The 20,312-nt window shown below is 40.3% G+C and overlaps 3 protein-coding genes across 3 annotated transcripts; 1 reads left to right on the top strand and 2 right to left on the bottom strand.

Annotated features, from left to right (window-relative positions):
• Window positions 1-477: 477 nt before the first annotated feature.
• Window positions 478-7,432, bottom strand: them4 (thioesterase superfamily member 4). Its single transcript, XM_041943075.1, has 6 exons — window positions 7,046-7,432; window positions 4,907-5,096; window positions 3,309-3,471; window positions 2,871-2,981; window positions 2,232-2,356; window positions 478-2,114 (listed from the first exon to the last, which is right to left on the bottom strand). The coding sequence occupies exons 1-6, from the start codon at window positions 7,169-7,171 to the stop codon at window positions 2,074-2,076; spliced, it is 756 nt and encodes a 251-aa protein (XP_041799009.1). The 5' UTR covers window positions 7,172-7,432; the 3' UTR covers window positions 478-2,073.
• An 851-nt stretch (window positions 7,433-8,283) lies between these two features.
• Window positions 8,284-11,061, bottom strand: si:dkey-87o1.2 (uncharacterized protein LOC796684 homolog). The gene is made up of 4 exons (XM_041942823.1): window positions 10,617-11,061; window positions 10,330-10,384; window positions 9,644-9,761; window positions 8,284-9,516 (listed from the first exon to the last, which is right to left on the bottom strand). The coding sequence occupies exons 1-4, from the start codon at window positions 10,911-10,913 to the stop codon at window positions 9,483-9,485; spliced, it is 504 nt and encodes a 167-aa protein (XP_041798757.1). The 5' UTR covers window positions 10,914-11,061; the 3' UTR covers window positions 8,284-9,482.
• A 1,012-nt stretch (window positions 11,062-12,073) lies between these two features.
• zgc:174935 (uncharacterized protein LOC796019 homolog) lies at window positions 12,074-14,743 on the top strand. The gene is made up of 4 exons (XM_041942943.1): window positions 12,074-12,586; window positions 13,695-13,749; window positions 13,979-14,093; window positions 14,212-14,743. Exons 1-4 carry the CDS (start codon window positions 12,293-12,295, stop codon window positions 14,378-14,380), a joined length of 633 nt encoding a protein of 210 aa, XP_041798877.1. The 5' UTR covers window positions 12,074-12,292; the 3' UTR covers window positions 14,381-14,743.
• Window positions 14,744-20,312: the final 5,569 nt, after the last annotated feature.

Here is a 20,312-nt window from a genome sequence, read left to right as displayed (position 1 = left end):
GTCACTCAGCAGCACCTGCAAATACGCAACACTGTGTTCAATGTGGATACGATAAAAATTTAATTTGTAAATGTCAAAATACTTTCAGCCATTAAGCAGAGTTTATTGGGCCTAAAAAAAACATAGAGTGATATTAAGAAATGCCAGAGAGCATTTTACAACCCGGGTTCCAAGAAAGTTGGGACGCTGTGTAAAACAAATTAAACTAAATGTGATCATTTGCTGATCCTTTTTGACTATTACTCCATTGAAACCAGTACAAAGACAAGCTATTTAATGTATGACCTCCTCAGCTTCATTGATTTTTGTAAATATCTGCTTATTCTGAATCTCATGCAGCAACATGTTTCAAACAAGTTGGGACAGGAGCAACAGAAGTCCGGGAAAGTTGTGGAATGCTCCAAAAACACCTGTTTGGATCATTCCACAGGTAAACAGATTGATTGGTAACAGGTGATAGTATCATGATTGGGTATGAAAGAAGCATCCTGGAAAAGCTCATTTGTTCACAAGCGAGGATGGAGCGAGGTTCAGCACTTTGTGAACAAATGATTGTATAAGGGATGTTACTGCATGGGCTCAGGAACACTTTGTAAAACTTGTCAGTGTATTCTGTTTTACAGTGTCTCAACTTCTGGAATCAGGTTTGTAATCTACACGTCAAACACATGAGTGGATTTTATCAGAAATTATTTACCAATATAACCAGAAGTGACTGAAAACAACATGATGTGTTAACAAGACAACTGCTACGTTTTTAGATCCTTCTTACATCTTGCTTGAATCCTGCAGAACAGATGAACGTTAACATTAGATGATACGTTGAGGTCTATTTCTTCCTTCCCCCAACATGTCAAGCACAATAGAACATTAGTGTTGCATCAACACCAGAAAGAGTTACATTCACTTGCACGTCACACAGTCCAACATGAAAATCAAATGCAATGGTGTCCTCAACATTTAGTCACTCAGTCCAGTATCTGTATGGCCATAATTTTGCTCTTGTTGCTCTCAGCTGTTTATCAGCACACATTTAGCATAATGAAACCACTTTGTGTCCAAGATATTCTCATGACATGAAAATTCATACGACATATTAAAATACAACCACATCCACCACATGGTGGGGTAAAAGTTAACAACGCTCACCTGGAAATCAAAATTAAAACATGTAAGCAAGAAGCATAAGTCTTGTTAGCTGAAATATTACAAAAATTGCATCCCTCTGATTGCACCAAGTGACAGCTAACACTGAGTTTCAAAATAAGTATTAAATCGATACGTACATCCCGTAGGTGCGCGCGCACACACACACACACACACACACACACACACACACACACGCTGTTAGTCATATTAGCAGTTACACTAACAAAGATAAATAAAATCTGATCAGGAGACTGATTTAAAAGAACAGTTCAGAGGTACAGGTAGTTTGGTAAAAAATCTACTTTTGTATGACTTTGACTTTGCTTCTGTCATACTTGAACCTACTTTCAAATTTTTTGAAAGTAGGTTCGATGCTAATCCTACATCTTATTCAAGTGTTCACCTGTTCATAAACACAAACCTCCATATTACTCAAAAAGGAAGACATATTCCCTGTTGCAAACAGCTTCATTTGTTGACAACCATGGTTTGTATAATTTATAGAACATAGATAGATAGATATACTTTATTTATCCCAAGCTGGGAAATTGCAGTATTTAGGTAGGTAAGGCTTACTAGTCATGCACAGCACATTTTCAGCAATAACCTCATTTACAAAAGGCCCCACTGTTATAAAACCATCAATACTATAAAATAATGCTTATATGGACTGTTAGTAATACAAAGACTGAGGTAGCCAAGTAAAGGTACATCATGAAATTGTGCACTGAACCCATGCATGAATATTAGGATATAATAAAAGGTCAACAATGTTGTATTTAAAGAAATGATCTCTTGACATGACCTCACAAATAAGTACACTCTGCAAAAAAATTACTTCAAACCGATGACACACACACAGTCTTGGCCTCAGCTTGCTGACAGTGCTTGGGTAGGCGGTAGGCTGGTGCATTTGTGTCAAACTCAAAATAGTAGGTGGCTGATACTGATCGACAGGAACAACACTGCATGGGGGGCATGAGAGAGAAAAGGACAGTGATAATACAGAAGATCGAAGAGCAGAGATGTGACCAACCACAAGCTTTCATCAGACATCATATACGTCTAAAAATATACGTTACCTGATGTCTCCGTGTGCACTTTGGAGCCGTCGGTGCTGGTCACTTTACATGACATGAATATTTTCCTGCCTTCTGTCTTATCCAGAGAGGATTCAACCAGCACTGTGCTTCCCAGTGGGATGGGGCTTGGGAAAAGACAAGTGTTTGTTAGACCATGGATGGTAAAAATTAGACAGTATAAAGATGACGGTTGGCAACATTATTATTTTGACATCTGTGTTAAGGAAAGCACTTGGTATTCATTGAATGTTCAACACAGATGGTCCAAGCAATTAATTAACACGTGATCCTAGGTTGAAAACAACATGCGAGACAGAGCGTTTGGGCTGTCTTTGTGAGGCAAACACTGTAGCTACAGCTACAGAGATCCCTGGACTGAATACTTCATTTGTGCATTAATCATCAGTGCACACTACACTACACTTGAGTGACTTCTCCTGTTCCGCCTGATGTACGAGCACATGGCAAAATATGTTGAACGTTGAACAGAGGGTGTTTGGTAGCAGTTTGGTAGATACGTAAACAAAACAAAACTACAGACATCAAGTCTGCTGGACGATGTATGACAAAAAAAAAAAAAAATCTATTTCCAAAAAAAATAATCTGCTGCATGTCTGTACAAATATGTTCTTCCTCTACCTGCGGTAGTTGATGTTCAGGTTGGCAGTCACGACGGGCCCACAGAGTAGAGCAGCTTGAGTCCCTGTCACAGTATCAATCATGGTAGCTATTGCCCCCCCGTGGACATGTCTGGAAAAACACACACACACACACACACACACACACACACAATGTTTGTTGTTTATTGTGATGGTTGAAGATTATTAACTACTCCATTTTATGGGGCAAGTCTTTTTTTGATTTTTTTTTTTTTTGGGGGGGGGGGCATTTTTAACTTGCATATTTCACACCAAGATGTAAGATTTTTTTGTAAACCATCAACGTGCAAATGTATTTAAGGTATATATTGCTGTGTGGTTTACAGACTGGAGTTCAATTATCAGCGTGTAAAAATAGAAAAAGGACATACATTTATGCACAAACTTTTACAACAGTAACATTCACTCATCATCTCACCCTGGTGGCCCCTCCAGTAGATGTCCAACCTGGAAAATGGCAACACACCTCTTCTGCTCACTGTTAGCAAACAAAACATACTCAAATGCTGCCCCGGGCTCTCTGATGTTCCTGGTAAAAAGACGAGCTTTTGACTGGATCATCTTACTCAGGTACAGTCCACCTGAAGGGAGAAACACACAGGTGAAATATCAGCAGCTAACACAGCAAAAACATATATAATGCAGGTGCAAGCAGGGGTTGTTGGGTATGTAACATTTCTATTTTAGGATTTAAGGTTTCTAAATTAGTAAATATTTACAGTGTTACAGGGTCACCCAATACTCCAGAGGTCAAATGTTCCACAAACAAACACAACTCACAGTCTGAGATTATCACATCCAGCTGTCAAATATGTACATGTATTTCTCTTTGTACCAACAAGGAATGGGACAATCAATACATTAAGATAAAAAACACAAAAATATGTATATAGCTTTTATTTGTATATATTATTTGATCATTCACATCAGCACATGCCTAGTTCCAGCTTTCCTGTGGTTTAAATATACTATATATACAACCATTTTATGATGCCCGGACAAACCACCAGACATGGTGGTTTGATCATTTCTCCTTCATCAGTTTGTCTCCACTCAAACGTTGCATCATAGTATGATTGCATATTTGTAAGTACAAAATAAAAAATAAATGTTCAAATTAATTAAATGCTTAAAATGCACTTACAGGGCTGAAAAAGCAGGATGTGCGTACTGTTTTAAGTTGTAAATTCAGTTGCAGCACCAGCATTGAGCTGTTTGGCTTAAATATGCAAAAATTCTCTTTTTGTCCACTTGGGGGCAACAGAAACAATCTGTGAACACAACATTAACGTATAGTCACCTTTTCAGTAGATGTGGTGAAATTGTTAGCAAACATTTGCTTATTTACACATTCAGCAGTTACTGAAGAACATTTCCATTCATTTGGAGTCTATTTCTGGCCACCTGATGAAAGTCAAATATCCACTCTCTGTAACACTGGTTTTGGTCTCTACCGCTAAGGGAAATATCAGGTTCTTTAGCTGCTAAATGCTCCACTATGTTCACCGGCTAGTGGCTGTATCTGTGGCTGTGAGGCAGAAAGCCTAACAGTGAATTGAAACTGGCCGTAAAGCTACGTAAAGGCGAGGAGAGCTGCAGGTTCCAGTGATAATCTGTAGGCTCATCATGTGAGAAGCTCCTTCCACACTGTCACACTGCCATTTGACATGTTGTTGTGACATAACATATTGATTACAGCCAATTTAAAGTATGACAAGTTGTTAAAGTCAAATTGTTAAAGCCTAGTATAAGTTATACATTATTAGGTGAAAGGCAATGTCCATGCAAACCTCAAACTAGTATTGACAAAACTGTGCCTTGAACACAACATATATAATAAATAGACATTTTCTTAAAAACAGACACATAAAAAAACTATGCAGTTTAACTCCAAGAGCTCAATGCCTTGACTACTGCCAAAAAATCCAGTCACATCACTATGCTTACTCTATTTCATGAACAAAACAAACTAGCAGAAAAACAGAGAGACGTCACATTCACAGTCTGAACCTTTACCTGTTGCATACTTGAGGAGGCGATTGTAGCTCGGCAGTCTCCTCCACGGCCCTTCCCGTTTCTCTCCGTCCTCAGTCTCCACCTCACACTGGCTGTTGTAATGTTCATACAACCGCATCATTTCAGGGCCCCATGAGGAGTTAGGCAGGCTAAAATCCCGGGGCTTTAACATGAAGGGTGATGGCAGCTCCTGCCAAAGAGAGAAATGCTTTACCAACTTGGTCTAAAAGGCTTTGGTCAAAGGTAAGGGTGGGACAGGACATGTCTTATGTAAAATAGTATTGGCATATGAAAATGTATTTCAAATCAAATGCAAATTATTGGTGTGATGGAATTTTCTGTCACTAGTGGGGGCCTCGGAGTACTTATTGTTCAGTCTTTTGGGGGTGTTTTTTTGTCTTTTTATCCTTGTTGAGCTATGTGTCCTTTTTCCAATGTAAGTAAATTGAGTGCAATGACTAAACCAGAGTCAAATTCCTTCTATGTGCGCACATACTTGGCCAATAAAGCCAATTCTGATTTTGAGCGATTAAACTCCGTCAAGGCATTTCATTTCTTCAGTTGGAGACAAGGAGACACAATGTCTGCTCCATTTTCCTCCTCTCATGCAGTTCTAAATTACATGGTAAGTGCAGTTATGGCAAACTTACTGAAAAAAATGTAAATTGATGCTGTGAACTGCAGTATGTACAATGAAACATCTATGGACAATATGTGCTTTACTAAGCTTTGTTTGTTGGCAGCACCGAGCACCAAATTAGCTCGTGAGCAGTCTATGGTACCTGGCTAAGCATTAGCTACTAAAACCGTCTCTGGTGTTATCAATGATGATTTAACAACAATTCACATGCAATCTGATAGTGATGAAAAGAAAGTCTTCATAGGCATTCCCATTTTACACGAGAAGAGAAAAGGGTCAGTGGCGTAGTTTCCTCTTAGGCCTAATGTTCAGTTTCCTTTATGTCAAACTCAGTCATTCTGCAGTTTGGAGGAGCATTTCTGCAACCAGCAGGGTGGGCAGCCGTCCCTCCAAGGTTTTGGGCGTCAGAGGAGCAAGACTGACAGTTTCTAACTCACCATGGATTCAAAGGTCATGCAGTGCAGATGACAGTTTGCACATTATACCTTCATTCATAAGGGTTTTGACATTTTGAAAATGTTTGTTGGAATTAATTCTCATAATTAGTTGTAAGTTTTTGTTTAGTGAAGATAGCTTGAAACTTGAAACTAACGCGATCAAAATAGTAAAAAATGTAACTCAGAGCAGTGTTATTAGTCTAATCCCTCAATGTTACTTTAACTCTGTTTTTGGAACAGGGGCATAGTGTTAAATGTTTAACTGTTATGAAATTGTTCATTAAACTTTGGAGAATGTGGAGCAACATAAACCCTAAAAAGTGCTGGAATCAACTCTGTGGGAGTTAATTCAATGCTGGACGTTCTGTACACACACACACAGAGAGGCCACTTCATTAGGTACAGCTGTAAAATCTAATGCAACATGACAGCTTCTGCTGTTGTTGTAAATTTCTCTGTTGAATAACTCAGGGGCAGACATTCTGACATCAGAAAGGTTCAGCAGACTGTCCAGTTGTAAAGACTGTAAGACTTTGGGGTGTCTGTGTGTCTTGAGATATGCCCCTTTTCGTGTCTTGGTTTTCTTTGTTATATTTTTCGTTCTACATGCATTTACATGCAACCTGAAGATGACAGGTGGACCCAATAAAGTGGCCACTGGGGTATATGAATGTTACAACATAAAATGACATATGCTGAGTTTCATTGCCCACACCTCATAATTCCATTCATAAAAATATATTATCTTTATTTCTAAATGGCTTAAAATAATCATTCTAGGCCAGGTATGAAGGCTGCACAACTGTGCATAGACTTCTTTTTTTGGCAATATATCTTTTCTGTTCCCCTTAATGTTCCATGTGTTTGTACAGGAATGCACTTAAAACACCACTGCTTTCCACTGTATCAACCCCATCAAGCCCCCATCACTCCCAACCCATCACTGAACCGAGAAACAGCTGGAAGGAGAAAGAGTTCACAGGACACACAGGTGAAAAGCCCATTTAAAACGATCCGGCCACTCATTTCAAGCACTTTCCTCAAAACGTTTGTTCTACCCACCGCAATTGTCCGTACAAAGGTCCCCACTGGCGAACTGGTCGATGGGTGGCTGAGAAGAGTTTTTATGAGTGTGAGTGAACGGAGGCGTTGAAAAACCTTGAATAATCGACCGACACTCTTTGCCATGAGTACACTGCTTCAGACGACGTGGGTGGTGAAAAAGCTTACGCAAAAAATGCGTCTAACAGCGCTGCTCTGTCTGCTGTAACGTTATGACAGAATGAACGCTTTTGCTAGCTAGCATTAGCTAGCACTGTTACAGTAGTTACAGTAATACTGTTGTAGTAAAGACTAAGCTGCTCCATAGTATACCGTCAAAATGTTAAACACATCTTTATGTTCAGCTATTTCGAGAAATGACAATACGACCTGATGTGACAGCTCAACCGGTGACTTTCATGTGTCATCGGATCAGCGTCTGTCAGCTTCCGGCACGAGGGTTCGCCGCTTCGACGTCATTTAGTTCACGTGACTTACATCTTGCATTGTGATTGGCTGCGAAGAATCCCGGAAAGGCGTCTCATGTTTTGTGACTTCATTCATAATAATATCACACCTGACTTTGCATTTAAATGAATATTTGATTTTTGATATTTACAAGTGTCACACAAGTCAAATAGAAGAGCTAATTTTAAACCTAACTAACCTAACAGTGATATCCTGAATCCTGTTTCTGACAAATTAACTGTCACCGCGATAGATTTTTCTCTTTGCTAAGATGCATTATTCTTTTATTCTTTTATTTTATTTGTTAGTTTTTCATAACCATCTACCCATGGCAGTGTCTCAGTCACCCGAACTCTGCATTTGCACACCATTTTGCATGTTTAAATATGTACAAACATAATTTTCCATTCAAAACATAACACAAAATTACTTCAGATTAGACTGAATTTTGCTACATTCTGCTATATCTAAAAAAGCCCAGCCCTAAAATGAATTATTTTATAGTAAGGGGAAATACAGTTCTACACAAGATGTTGGAATTCTTTTCTAAAAACAAAACCAATTTTCATGAAAATAAACTTACTGTATTCAAAAAATTCACATTTTAAAATATTTAAGAATGACTAATAACAAAGGGCTCATATCTATATGAGTTTACAGAATACTAAACAATACACAGCTATAATAACATTTTCATAAAATGAGGTGTGACAAAGATTTTGCTCGATTGTTTCACAAATGGGCAGCTGCAACAAAAATGAATCGAATCATCTGGCCATCTACTACAGAAGCAACTTCAATAAACATTTTTATTTATTCTTTTTGTATCTGTTTATATCATTTCATACCAGCAGTCTTGTAACTCTTTTAAGTTACTCTCACATCTCACCACAATTTATAAACACTTCTTCAAATGTGATCCCATACATATCATATAAGATCTGATTGCTCAGAGGATGTGTAACACTTCAAGACACCATTTCACTCAACACAATTTAAATTTAATGACTGGGGAAGGCACAGCAGATTTTGTTTTCTAGTTAACTTCAGTGCATTGGCCTTGAAAAGAGGTGTTAAACTGATCAAGACAGATTCAACCAGATGTGTCTTTGTTCTGCCGTTTTCAAGAATTGTATCTACTGCTTGGGAGCCCGCTGGAGGCCAACTATGAGGGCTGACATTCAGACTAGACTGAGACAGAGTGGTTGCAAAAAGCTGAAGCTGTAAAACAACAAATGGGAGATAAACATGCACATTAAGTAGCTCTTAATCATGATGGAAATATGCAGTGAGACTGTCAATCCTTGGGTCTGCACTAGGGGGAGGTAGAGGAACATACCACTGAACTGTTGCTTATGTTCGTTTGGTTTCAGATGAATTAGTGCACAACACATTTAGCTTACAGCTCATTTTAGTACGTTGGTTATGGCCTGAACTTTTTCACACTCCAACAGGTGACATGAAGTGATATTTTCATGAACCTAAGATTATTGCTCCACTCCATTCAGCATCTTTTGTTAACAAATTCTTCCACAAACATTTGCACAATCATCAGGGGGCAAGTTAACAAAGGCATATATTGTATATGGTAGACTGGTTCAGGCGCGACAGTGTAGCTTTTCCAGTTGAGTCATGGGAAGCCATTTTTGGCGATGATTGTATGTGATGTCAAAGTTCACTTATTTGTGAAGGCTGTAATCACATGTATCAAAGTGTTTTTTACGAGACAAAACGCCAAACTAGATCCAATCAAGCAACACGATCATGTTACAAAATGATACTAAAATGATATGTAACACATTTCCCCACTCCCCATGCCTGTGCCATTTGTCCTATCAATGGATGTATGGTCCTTTTTATATAAATAACATGGTTGTAACTTTCCCAATAATAAACAAGCTGAGCTGTAATCACATCAGTAATATTATAAAATGTGTCCTTGCATGCTTTTAAAGCTCACAGTCAATATTGAGTGTTTCGGAGCTGACTTTTATTTTGGAGCTTCAGCGATGCCACACAGCCTCCTGCAAAAATTAAGAAAAGAAAAAAAAACATGTCAGTTTATTATGCAGAGCATGACATGACATTTCTGACGCTCCGGCCTGCTCTGGCTAACCCTCTTATTCTGAGGATGCAAGTTTCCAATCTTACCGCGCTTCCTCCTTGGTTGCATCTGCAAAGGCACAAATAGCTTTGTCTCTATCCAAAATCTGTTGTTTCAGGCTCTGAATGTCCTCCTCGGCCTTCATTTTAAGCACTTCGTGATTAGCTGAGGAAATGACAAGAGAAATGAATGTTGCCCCAGAGAGTGTACATAATGAGAAATTCCACATTTGATACAGTATAAATGAGTGATTTTAGGTGGAAAACAAATATAGGCATTGCCAATTATTAAAGGCAAAAACTACACATTAGTGGCAGCTGCTACTTTTCATGAGCTCAGAGTTATAAATGACTAAAACTGGCAGTGTGCAGATCTGAATAAAACCAAGATCAGTCTGCCTGGAGCAATGTAAGTTAGTGTGGTTACATCTAGGTCCACTGGTCTGGATAGAACAAAAGACAGCTCTTCCAGGATATCTTGTTATCTGGGTTCTTCAGAAGCCCATGATGGTGTAACACTGACATACAGTATCTCATCAGCTCCAATCCATTCTGCCTGTTAAAGCTCAGCACAAAGCCTGATTTAACACGTGCAGAAACACATTACGATTTGTCTTATTCTCAATATCTGGATCAGTTTTCTAACCAGTGTTAGAATACAGAAACACACCCTTTACCATGGGCCCAGAGCTGACATCAGTCAACCAGAGCTGAAGTAAAAAAAGCTGCCTTACCTCTGAGTTCAGTCATGGTGTCTTCTATATCCGTTGTCCTCGTCACAGCGCTTCCCTAATAAGGGCGCAGGTGAAAGCGTTTGTCAGCAGTTGTTAGACGCGCGAGAAGGTAATAAAAAAAAACAGTTCAGACATAAATCAAATATTTGGATGTGTGAATACTAAGGAACAAGTTGATCCGGACATGCCAAATTAACACAGTCAATATTAGACATCATTTGGCCATCCTGAAAAGTGTGTGTGGGGTGTGATGCAGTGTGTTCGCAGTAAATATGTGGGTCCCTTGCCTTCTCCTTTTTGCAGGTTTGCAGATTTTTATCAAGGTCCCGCGTTGATCTGTCGATGGCCATCTTCTTCCTCTTCAGCTCGCCCATCTTGGCGTTGACGGAATCCAGCGTCGTCTTCAGCTCACTGATCTTCGCTTTCGCCTCGGCGATGACTTGCTCCTTCTTCTTGACCTCCGCCGAGTTCGCCACCATGCGCGTTTTCAATTCACGCAGGCTCATCTCCTGACGCACGGCCTGTAAAATCATCGCAACCATCACGGCCACGCTCAGGCAGACTAACACAGCCGCGAACTTCATCGTGCTTGGGGGGCAGGAAAAGACGGGATCGACGAGAGGCCCAGCTGGCGGAGACTGCAGGCGGTCACTTGTTGCTCATTCCGGGTATCTCTGCGCCCGCGTCTCCTGCGGCTCTTGCCAGGTGTAACTGTGGCCACCGCACTTGTAAGCTGCTCTACCTGCTCAACAAGCTGGGCGTGACAAACCACCTGTTTTCTCCTGTGACTCTGTGCTCCAGTCGGCACGCACTTGTACAAACACCGCAAAACACCTACACTGTTTGGGTATTTTAATAATGATATAAAACAAAACAAAACATGGACATAACTTCCTTCTAGAATAATGAAAAGGCAGCTAGAACAAAAGACACGTGCCCCTTTTTATGTGTTATCATGACACACTTCTGATCACTGTTTCTCTACAGTGGGGCCAACTTCAAAACTACTTTTACTCAAGTACAGTTCCCACGCACAATCTTTAAGATCACTATCTGCTACCTCTCCTCCACACTGACCTACATTCATTTAACAGCTTTAGACGCTACTTACTTCACACACACCGAGATTTGACATGATACTTATTTTAAAATGATGCACTGCTACAAATGAAATTACTCGACAGTGTGTATGTCTGCAAAATACCAAAAATATCATTAACATGCTGCTTACATTAAGGCATCAGAAGGTACTACAAAATGCACAACACTTGATACTTTGAACACATTCTGTTGCTCATACTTGTACACTTTACACTTAGGCTAAGTTTAGAGTGCAGGATATTTTACTTCTTTGTTAGTGAGGTGCTGCTATTTCTGCTGAAGCTGAATACTTCTTCCCTCACTGTCTCTAAACCTCATGTTCAGCTAGAAATCAGACTAAATGCACTCGAGTTTTACAGTGTTAAAATGAGATCTTTGCATTGCGTAAATGTTTCAGGACTGCATGTGAGCTCCGGTTTGTCCTCTCTGTCCACACAGATGGAAAACAGGCCTGAGTCTCCCATATTTTTATTTGACTTCTATAAAAGGCAGCAGAGTTTAAAGTCGAGCAGGACGTGACAGGTGCCAGACAGGCCACCCTGTCTTTCCCCAGAAAGCCGCGCAGGAACAGGGCGTGTTTTCCTCTGACAGACCGGGGGAATGCTGCAGCCCAACACACATGACCGAGTGTCCAATGAAGAGCCGCAGGTGAGTCCACCTCCTTGCCTAATTGATTGTCGCAGGGAGGTGTAACCAGGGCGACGCGCAGAGCACCTCCGCGCCCCGCGCGCCGACACCTGGATGACTCTGACTCTCACATGGACGTTAGGGAAGCCGCGCTGTGACACCTGCAGGAGGAATTACAGCCGCCCGTCACCACAGGCGAACATCTCACACAAAGGAGGCCCGCGCAGCGTCGAGCATGAGGGCGCAGTGTGTTCTGACTGTGGCCGTCGTCGTGTCTGTGGCGATGGTGGGGCTCATGAGCGTCCGCAAGAAGGAGTACGAAAGCGAGGACAAGCGGAACAGGTTTGAAGATATCAAGCTGCGGGTGACCAACGATGTGCTGGGGGAGTACCAGGACGAGACGGCAGAGACGCAGAACCTGCTGGATAAGACTCAGAGGGAGCACCAAGCGCTGGAGAAGCAAGTGAACGTGATCATGACGAAAGAAGATTCGACGAAGAGTGACCTGCAATTCTGCCAGGGAGCCCAGGTGGGAAGGAAATGATAGATGAATACAGAGAAGTATGAAAGTGAGCGAGTGCGGATTGTGTACGATTAAATGGAACTTTAAAAAATGTCGCACAACTGAGAGCAACTTGAACTTGACATCTGCATCACACGTCTTTCCAAAGCCGCATATTCTCCAAGATTTAATCTTTTTCGGTGGGTTAACAATTGATCTGGCTCTCATCACGTCAAGTGCATGCACGAGCCAAAGGAGATAGACCACATCTTCTGCACCTGCCGGAAAATCCGGCTTGTCTTGTACTGTCAGAGCAGGGACAGACAATGGGCCTCCTGGCACGAGCAAATTCCTGCAATAGTCCACATGTCCCAACTTAACTGCACGATCCCTAAAGCATGTATTGTTTAAATGATGAAAATGAATCTAGTCCTTTCATGCATGACAAGCCTTATCCTTCATGGGGACGTAGGCCAGCTTCCCTGTTTTACCACACAGTTGCTTCCACGAAACTACAAATATCACTGTGAATAATGCTTTAAAAAGAATCATTTTAAAACAAAACAAACATCTTAGACATGGGAAATATGACCCGTCTCCTCTTGCCTCGGCCCCTTCGCTAAAATGTGTTGATTCTGCTCCCACTTTTAAACACTGAACTTCTTAAAAGGGTAATGAGTGTACAAAAATGTCCATCAGCAGAACAATGTTCTCCTGCTGTGGTGCCAGGTAGTCAGAGGACCGCCAACACTCACATGGCCAGGGAGGAAGTCGGAAACTTATTGTACTGTAGCTCTGTGTGGTTTATTCATGGAGAGTCAGAATTCACATTTACATACCTATCATTCTCAATTACTTCCCTTCAAGAACCATCCAGTTGATCTACTGGCTTCACAGTGGATTAAGGTCATTCCTGAGTGTTCCTCAAAGCATCTAAGGAAAACACAACCCTAAAAAGGATCTCTCAGGGCACAGAGAATGTAGTGTGAAACAGACCTGCAAGATTTTAAAGAGGGAATAATATTGTGCAGCCAAATAAGGGGAAGACAGAGGTGTTCAAATATTAGAAGGAAGCTTCTGCTGATGCAGGATGTCAGTCTGTGTATCTCTAAAGCTCAGACTCTCTTTTCCACAGAAATCTGCAACCGATGAGCTGGCGATAGTAGAGGCCGAATACAGTAACCTCAAAGGTAGGTGCAGATCTGTGGCTGCCACGGGTGTGCAAGTGGCATGTATTCTTTAGTTGGGAGTAGACACAAAGCAACTTTTCTGTATTTTATAAGGCACATATGCTGCTTCAAATGCATTTTAGTTGACTTTTCTTCTGTTTGAAATCTGGAACTTCAAGTGATGGCCTTAACCTGGTTTTTAGTGTGTGAAACACTTAAAATCCCTCATGTCATATGATAATACTTCCAGCGGGTATCGATAAGGAGAACGCCAGCTGGACGGCAGAAATCGAAACATTGAAAAAGCAACTAGAAGCGCGGAGCCCAGTGTGTGACTTTTTGAAAAAAAACTCACAAGCAATAAGGTATGGTTGCTTCTTTGCTGGAATTTAATAAAAATGGTTTTTCCAAAGTGTGTCGAACATCCGTTATGAGATCTCACTGCATTCACTGCATTTTATGTTGCTTAACTCTCTCTTAAAGCAACTTGTGTGGCATAGAAGTGAATGTGGACGTCCCTAAACAAGAGGATCCAAAGGCGGAGGCCCCTAAACAAGGAGACCTGAGCGCAGAAGCCTCTAAAAAAGAAGAACTGGGCACAGAAGCCCCTAAACAAGAAGAACCAAAAGCTGAAGTCCCTAAGACGAGATGAGGTGTTACGACTCGTGCTTGCCACTCCACAGCGATCATGAGGGATGTTTCTGAATATTTCTTTTCCATCTGTTTTTTATTTTTATGCAACAAATTGATGAGGATTGAGGATACGTCCTGATGTGGGTCATATGTTTTTGTATGTGTGTGTACGCTGGTGTAAAATACTTCATAATAAACAGATTGTGTCACAGTGGAAAAGTTTTGTGCCGGCTGGGTTCAAGAGTTCACTGTCATCTGTTGCCATTGAACAGCAGCGTGAGAAGAGGTTTCTTCACTGCAACAGTGATTGTTGTCCATAATTCACTTTGAATTAATGGCACAAAGAAAAAAAAAGCACAGCTGAGAAGGAAGTTTTTTTTTTTAAAAAAAGGGGTTGTATGTATACAAGATGTGGTGAATAATGTACTGAAATTTCAGTTTAACTTAATAAAACAATCTTTTCCTATGAAATAAATTGTCATTAATGTCCATTCAACATGAATGCATGGCTCTTACATTCAATCATCTTTGTTATTGATACCATCAGTGTTTGGTTTCCTGTGATATTTTCTATAGTGTGCTGTAGCATTTGGTGTCATGTCTCTATGTGGCAGTCTGTCACAAAATAACCTTGAAAGACCTTCTGCTCTTTAAAACATTTTCAAAAGGTTTGTGTTTGCTTCACTTGTACACACCACTGCGCACACACACGTCATTGTTCCTCCAGTACAGAGTTCAACACTATCAATGTGTAAATGCACCAGACACAACACACTGTAGTTATGTCGTCAAGCTGTATGGCTGCACAGACAGCTGGTCGGGATTTATTTTACCACTAGCTTGTATCCTGGTTGCACAGGTAATCATTAATCTATGCAAGCTGTGTGTGTGTGAGAGAGAGAGACATGTTCAACACATCACATAGTGCTGTCAAGCGTCCTTATCACAAACAAGTTTTTTTCATAGGCTGTCATTGGCCCCATTGAGAGACTAAAAAAGGCTCAGTTATTTGACTGCATGTAAATATGGGATGTTTGGAAACAGGGAGACAGAAACAGAAGCTTTCATTGTCACGGTTCAACTTGCACAGTGTCTCATTCTGCTGCAGCACATTCTGCTTTTTCAGCCTTTTGTTTTCGTTAAGTTTTTTTTTTCTATGTTAGATAACTCCTCTACCTCCAATGCTGAAAACATAGAGATAGGTATTGAATAATCATTGTTAACCTTGTCTGCCTCTCTCTTTCTTAGTGACCCTGCCTCAGGGTGTGTGTGTGTGTGTTTGTGTGTGTGTGTATGTGTGTGTGTGTGTGTGTGTGTGTGTGTGAGAGAGAGAGAGAGAGAGAGAGAGAAACCAAAGCACTGACCAATCAGAGAACCCAAAGCCTTTATATGTCACTCTCCATAAACTTCACTTATCCAGTTGAAGCTCTGGCTGTGCACTTTGTGTTCTGGCTCATTCTAAAGCTTCACTGTGTATTTCTGTCGGAGTTTTCAATGAAAATTTATTCCTATGATGTTCATGATGCGTTGCATTATGTACTAACAACACAGAACCATCTTGATCAGACAAAAAGACTTGAAATGCCCTTTTGTTTAAGTTTGCATTTTAATTCACAGAAAAATGATCAAACAGCAGCTTTTGTGTTCCCAGTGGATGGTACTTTAGCATAATTTCATCCTTCTGGAACATTTTCAACACAAAGTGAACAACACAGCATTCACAAATTTGATTTTTATTGTAGGGTGTTTGTACTTCATTCGGTTGAACAGGTGTCTCTTTTATTTTGTCCACTTCCTATAAGGTTCCAGTTTGATCACATTAGATTTATTTAAGTGATCATGTTGCACTAGATTAGTACATATTTGTCATGAATGTTCCCTAATTATGGGGTTGCATGTTCAAATTTATTTAATCATTTTCTTCTTCTTTTTTGTTTTTACTTAGAAATTAGTCGTTTTTTCTAACAAACAGAAAAAGGAAGCAACATATTTTACTTACATACTAACACAAGGTGAAAAAAAGACAGAAGAGTAAAAATTTAAATAAAATAAAAATCAACAAAAAATACAGGGCTTGTGTGTATTTTCGTGAGATGGGGATCTAAAGTATTATTAAAGGCATCTATCCAATAGTGTAATCCATGAAGATTGTCTCTATATAATTATTATATTTAGTGTTTTGATCTTTTGTGTCTGTTCATGGCATTTTGTTGTGTGATGTAATGGCATATGATGTTATCCATTGGTGTAATTAGTCTGTGTGTCACATTTTAAAAATCATAATTTTTAATTTGAACCTTTTCTTTACCGTTTTTAACACAATCAGCGGCCCCTCATGTCCCCTGGATTCACAACATGCCAAAATGAATACCTTTTTTTTTCAGGAAATTATTCTGCAATGTAAATTTAGAGGAAGTGACTCTGACTGTAAAAAGACTTACAGTGAATCATTAGACTGAATAGAAACAATATTCGGTCATTCAAAGGATTACGTTTTTTAATCTTTATACAGTTACATTGTAGATTTCTATTATCATCCGTCACTTTGCCTCTCGCTGCCCTCCATCTGTTGGAGATTAAAATACTCCCCCCAGGCTCCCAATTAGGCAATCAGAGGGCTATCATTCCGCCCCAATAGGCTCACAAGGTCAGCGTCATACCAGGAGAGTATACAGAGACAGCAGAGGGCGGACATTCAGTCTGACTGATGTCATCAACGAGGGCTGCTGTTCATGAAACGGACTGTCTAATATGTGTGTGGGGATTTAAATCAGCATGTAATGTACCTCTATGTTAAAAATAGTATGTTGTCTGTCACTACTGATGTCGTTTGATGTTGTATTCCAAATGCTGACTGTCTCTATGAATCATATTCTCTGTTCTGGATGCAGGATAAAGGCTCATCCTCACAACGTACCTCATATCAGCTACACCTGAAGCAAAAAAAAATGTGACTCACCCACAGGTGAAAGTGTCGCGTTCTTTGTTAACCGTCATGTCTGACAGATGATGTGAAGTCGGCACGTGTTACAGTCCCATGCCGCTCCGCACAGATGGAGTAATAATACCATCACCAGTCATCTTAACAACCAAAGGTCGCCCTGACAGCCAGAGGTCACCTTGACTGCACAAGCCTCACAGCAGCTTCAGAGCATATACATCTGATATTTGGTGGGTGTCTATAAGAAGGAGTGTCATCTTTTTTCTATCAAGTAAACTTCGCCCCAAAACATTTAATCGAGGTTCCGAATATTGATAATAATGGCCATCCATTTGGAGGTAATGTACCTAGAGATGTACATAATGTAACCTAACAAATACAAGTCACACAGAACAGGTTTTGATTTTAACCCGATTTTAAGTAAAAGTAGCAATGCTTTGAGGTAAAAATAAAAACTCCTGTATTTAAAAACATGATTCAAGTAGAAGTACAGAAGCAATGGCAGTACATAGTCTGAGTATCAAAAGTAAAAGTACTCATTAAGAGGCAATGACCAATCTCATTGTTATTAGAATTATTGATGCTTTGCTGTGTAAGCTTACATACTGTAGCTGTTCAAAGTGAAGTTAACTGTTACCACTGTGTGCACTGCTGGATGGTTTCATCTATATTTTGTATGTAAAACCTTGTTCTTCAAAGTAACTGGTAACAATAGCTGTCAGATAAACAGTTAGTGTTATTGAGTTGAGGTGTTATGTTGTATGAAATTGTACTTTAGTAGAGTACTCGAGTGAATGGTACTTTTCACCACTGTCAAACACAAACAAAGAAATACCAAAAAAGCTTTGATGGGACTATGATGAAATTTTCATCAGTTTTGGGGAGTTCGACTGAAGAAAGTGCAGCCGTGCAGGATCCACCGTGTCTATGAGGGACTGCACATGTAGAGTGTGGAGCAGTTTCAGCTAAAGGGAATATCCATAACTTCTCCTGCCATCATACCAGTCTTCCACTTTGGAAATCCAAAATTTAAGGATAGTCTTTACTGCCATATTGAGCAGAAGTCTAAAAAGCTTTGCATGTTGTCAGTCACAGTAGGAAAAATTTTAAAACTTGCCCAAATATGCAGAATGCAGTCGCACAAGTTACACATACAGGCACCAATAAAAATTCATTTTAAGAGTACTGATGCTGACACAGGATGAAATTCATATTTGTGCATTTTATTTACACGTGTTTGTTATGCTACTGTCTGCTGGGAACCACCCTTCTTCTTGACTTGCCCTTTCCATGAATCGTCTTTATGACGGTAGACATCAGTCATTTGATATATGTGAATTGTTAAAGGAAATATTACTAACAGGATACAGCTAGTGACTCAGTGAGGTGACCATCATGTGTTCATGCCTGTCCTCCCTACAGGCAATAACTGAAAGTTATTTGACTTTGCATATGTGGTTGTGTGTGTGTCCCCGTGTGTGTGTGTGCGAGCTCACACTAGGATGAACATCACAGCTATTGATTAGGCTAATGTGGGGAGGAAAGGCTGCAGGCCACGGCAGCTGATCAATAAGCCTCTAATTACATGGTACACTGAGTGTGTGTGTGTGTGTTGAGTGTGTAGATGGTTCCCCCCCAAACTCACGGGGTTGTATATATAAATGCTGTCCCACAGAGGAATTGCTCACACACTCATACATACAGATCACAGTTCACACACACACTCAGCAGTTAGTCGTGATTTCACTTCTTTAAAAAACCTTTTTAACAGCACACACACTCTTGAACCAGGACGGTGGGACGCTGTGTGTGGATAAAGGGAATTGGTGAGTATCCTCGTATTTGTGTTTGCGTTGCGTTGTCTTTCTGTGCATCTCCTCTTCTTGCTTTTGCTGTCCACTGTTTGCTGTCAGCCCGTCTTCCCTGAAGCAAACACAGTCACTGATAGCTGATCTCACATGCCAACAGGAGCTCTGTGTCCCTGTGATAGTTAGTGACTCCCTCCCTCTGGGCCTTGTCCTCTGTCACATCCCTCTTGTGTTGGACAGGTTTTTCAGGTCTGTCTTCACCATCTGATACATGCTGTATTCCATGCATTCTCTTGTCTGAGTCTAACATGGAGTTCTAACCAAGCTGACTAACTGTGCCATGTGATCACTCCTGTGTGCATTCACACTGCATTGTCTCTCCTGCTGCAGGCTTCTCCACCCTGCTGAGGCTCTGACTGGCTAGAGGCTGTATGATATGTTTGATATTCGGTTGTTCTTGTACTTTATCCTGTCAACTAAATATCAGACATATTCCTACAGAGTCTGGCACTGACTTCTGATGCTTGTACTTCTGCAAAAAAAGAGCCATGAGGTCAGATGTTCAGGTAAATGGTTTTGGACAGTGACTTTGCAATCGGTGTAGTATTGTCTGTTGCTAAATATTGTAGAATATCACTGTAATGTTCACTGGAATTCATTTAGTTTAATTGTGATTTCTTCAGTTAATTTCTATGGAGAAAGTGTGAGCAGACGTTCTGATTATTGTGGTGCTTTGCTGTTAAAATAAATGCGAAAAACATAAAACATTAACAATGATTTATTAACCATTAAAGTTATTTATACTCTGAATAAAAACATTTTAAAAAACCTGTTTACTTGCTCTTTTCATTCTTTGTGTCAAATACACACACGCACGCACGCACACACACACACAAAATCTATTTAACATGACTGACAGCTGAGGCATTATCATCTTTTTTGTTTTTCTTGCAATGAAAAGTGTGTGCAAGCGCATCCTGGTCACTGAGCAAACAGGTGTCTTCCTGGCACAGCTTAGTGGCATCAGGGATCATAACAAAGCCAAACCTGATGAACAGCCTTTAAGCAAAGAGATCAGAGCATGATGTTTCACTTGATGAGCTTTTATTTGCTTCTTTTTCAGTGGAGATGTACACAATTAAGGACATTTTTCATCATCTGTGAGTTTATCCAAGCAGGACAGGAACGAAACCTGATGGCGT

This window comes from Chelmon rostratus, chromosome 8 (genome assembly GCF_017976325.1).
Source record: "Chelmon rostratus isolate fCheRos1 chromosome 8, fCheRos1.pri, whole genome shotgun sequence".
Lineage (NCBI taxonomy): Eukaryota > Metazoa > Chordata > Actinopteri > Chaetodontiformes > Chaetodontidae > Chelmon > Chelmon rostratus.
The sequence above is the reverse complement of the archived record's forward strand: the minus strand, read 5'-3'. Positions and strand labels throughout refer to the sequence as shown.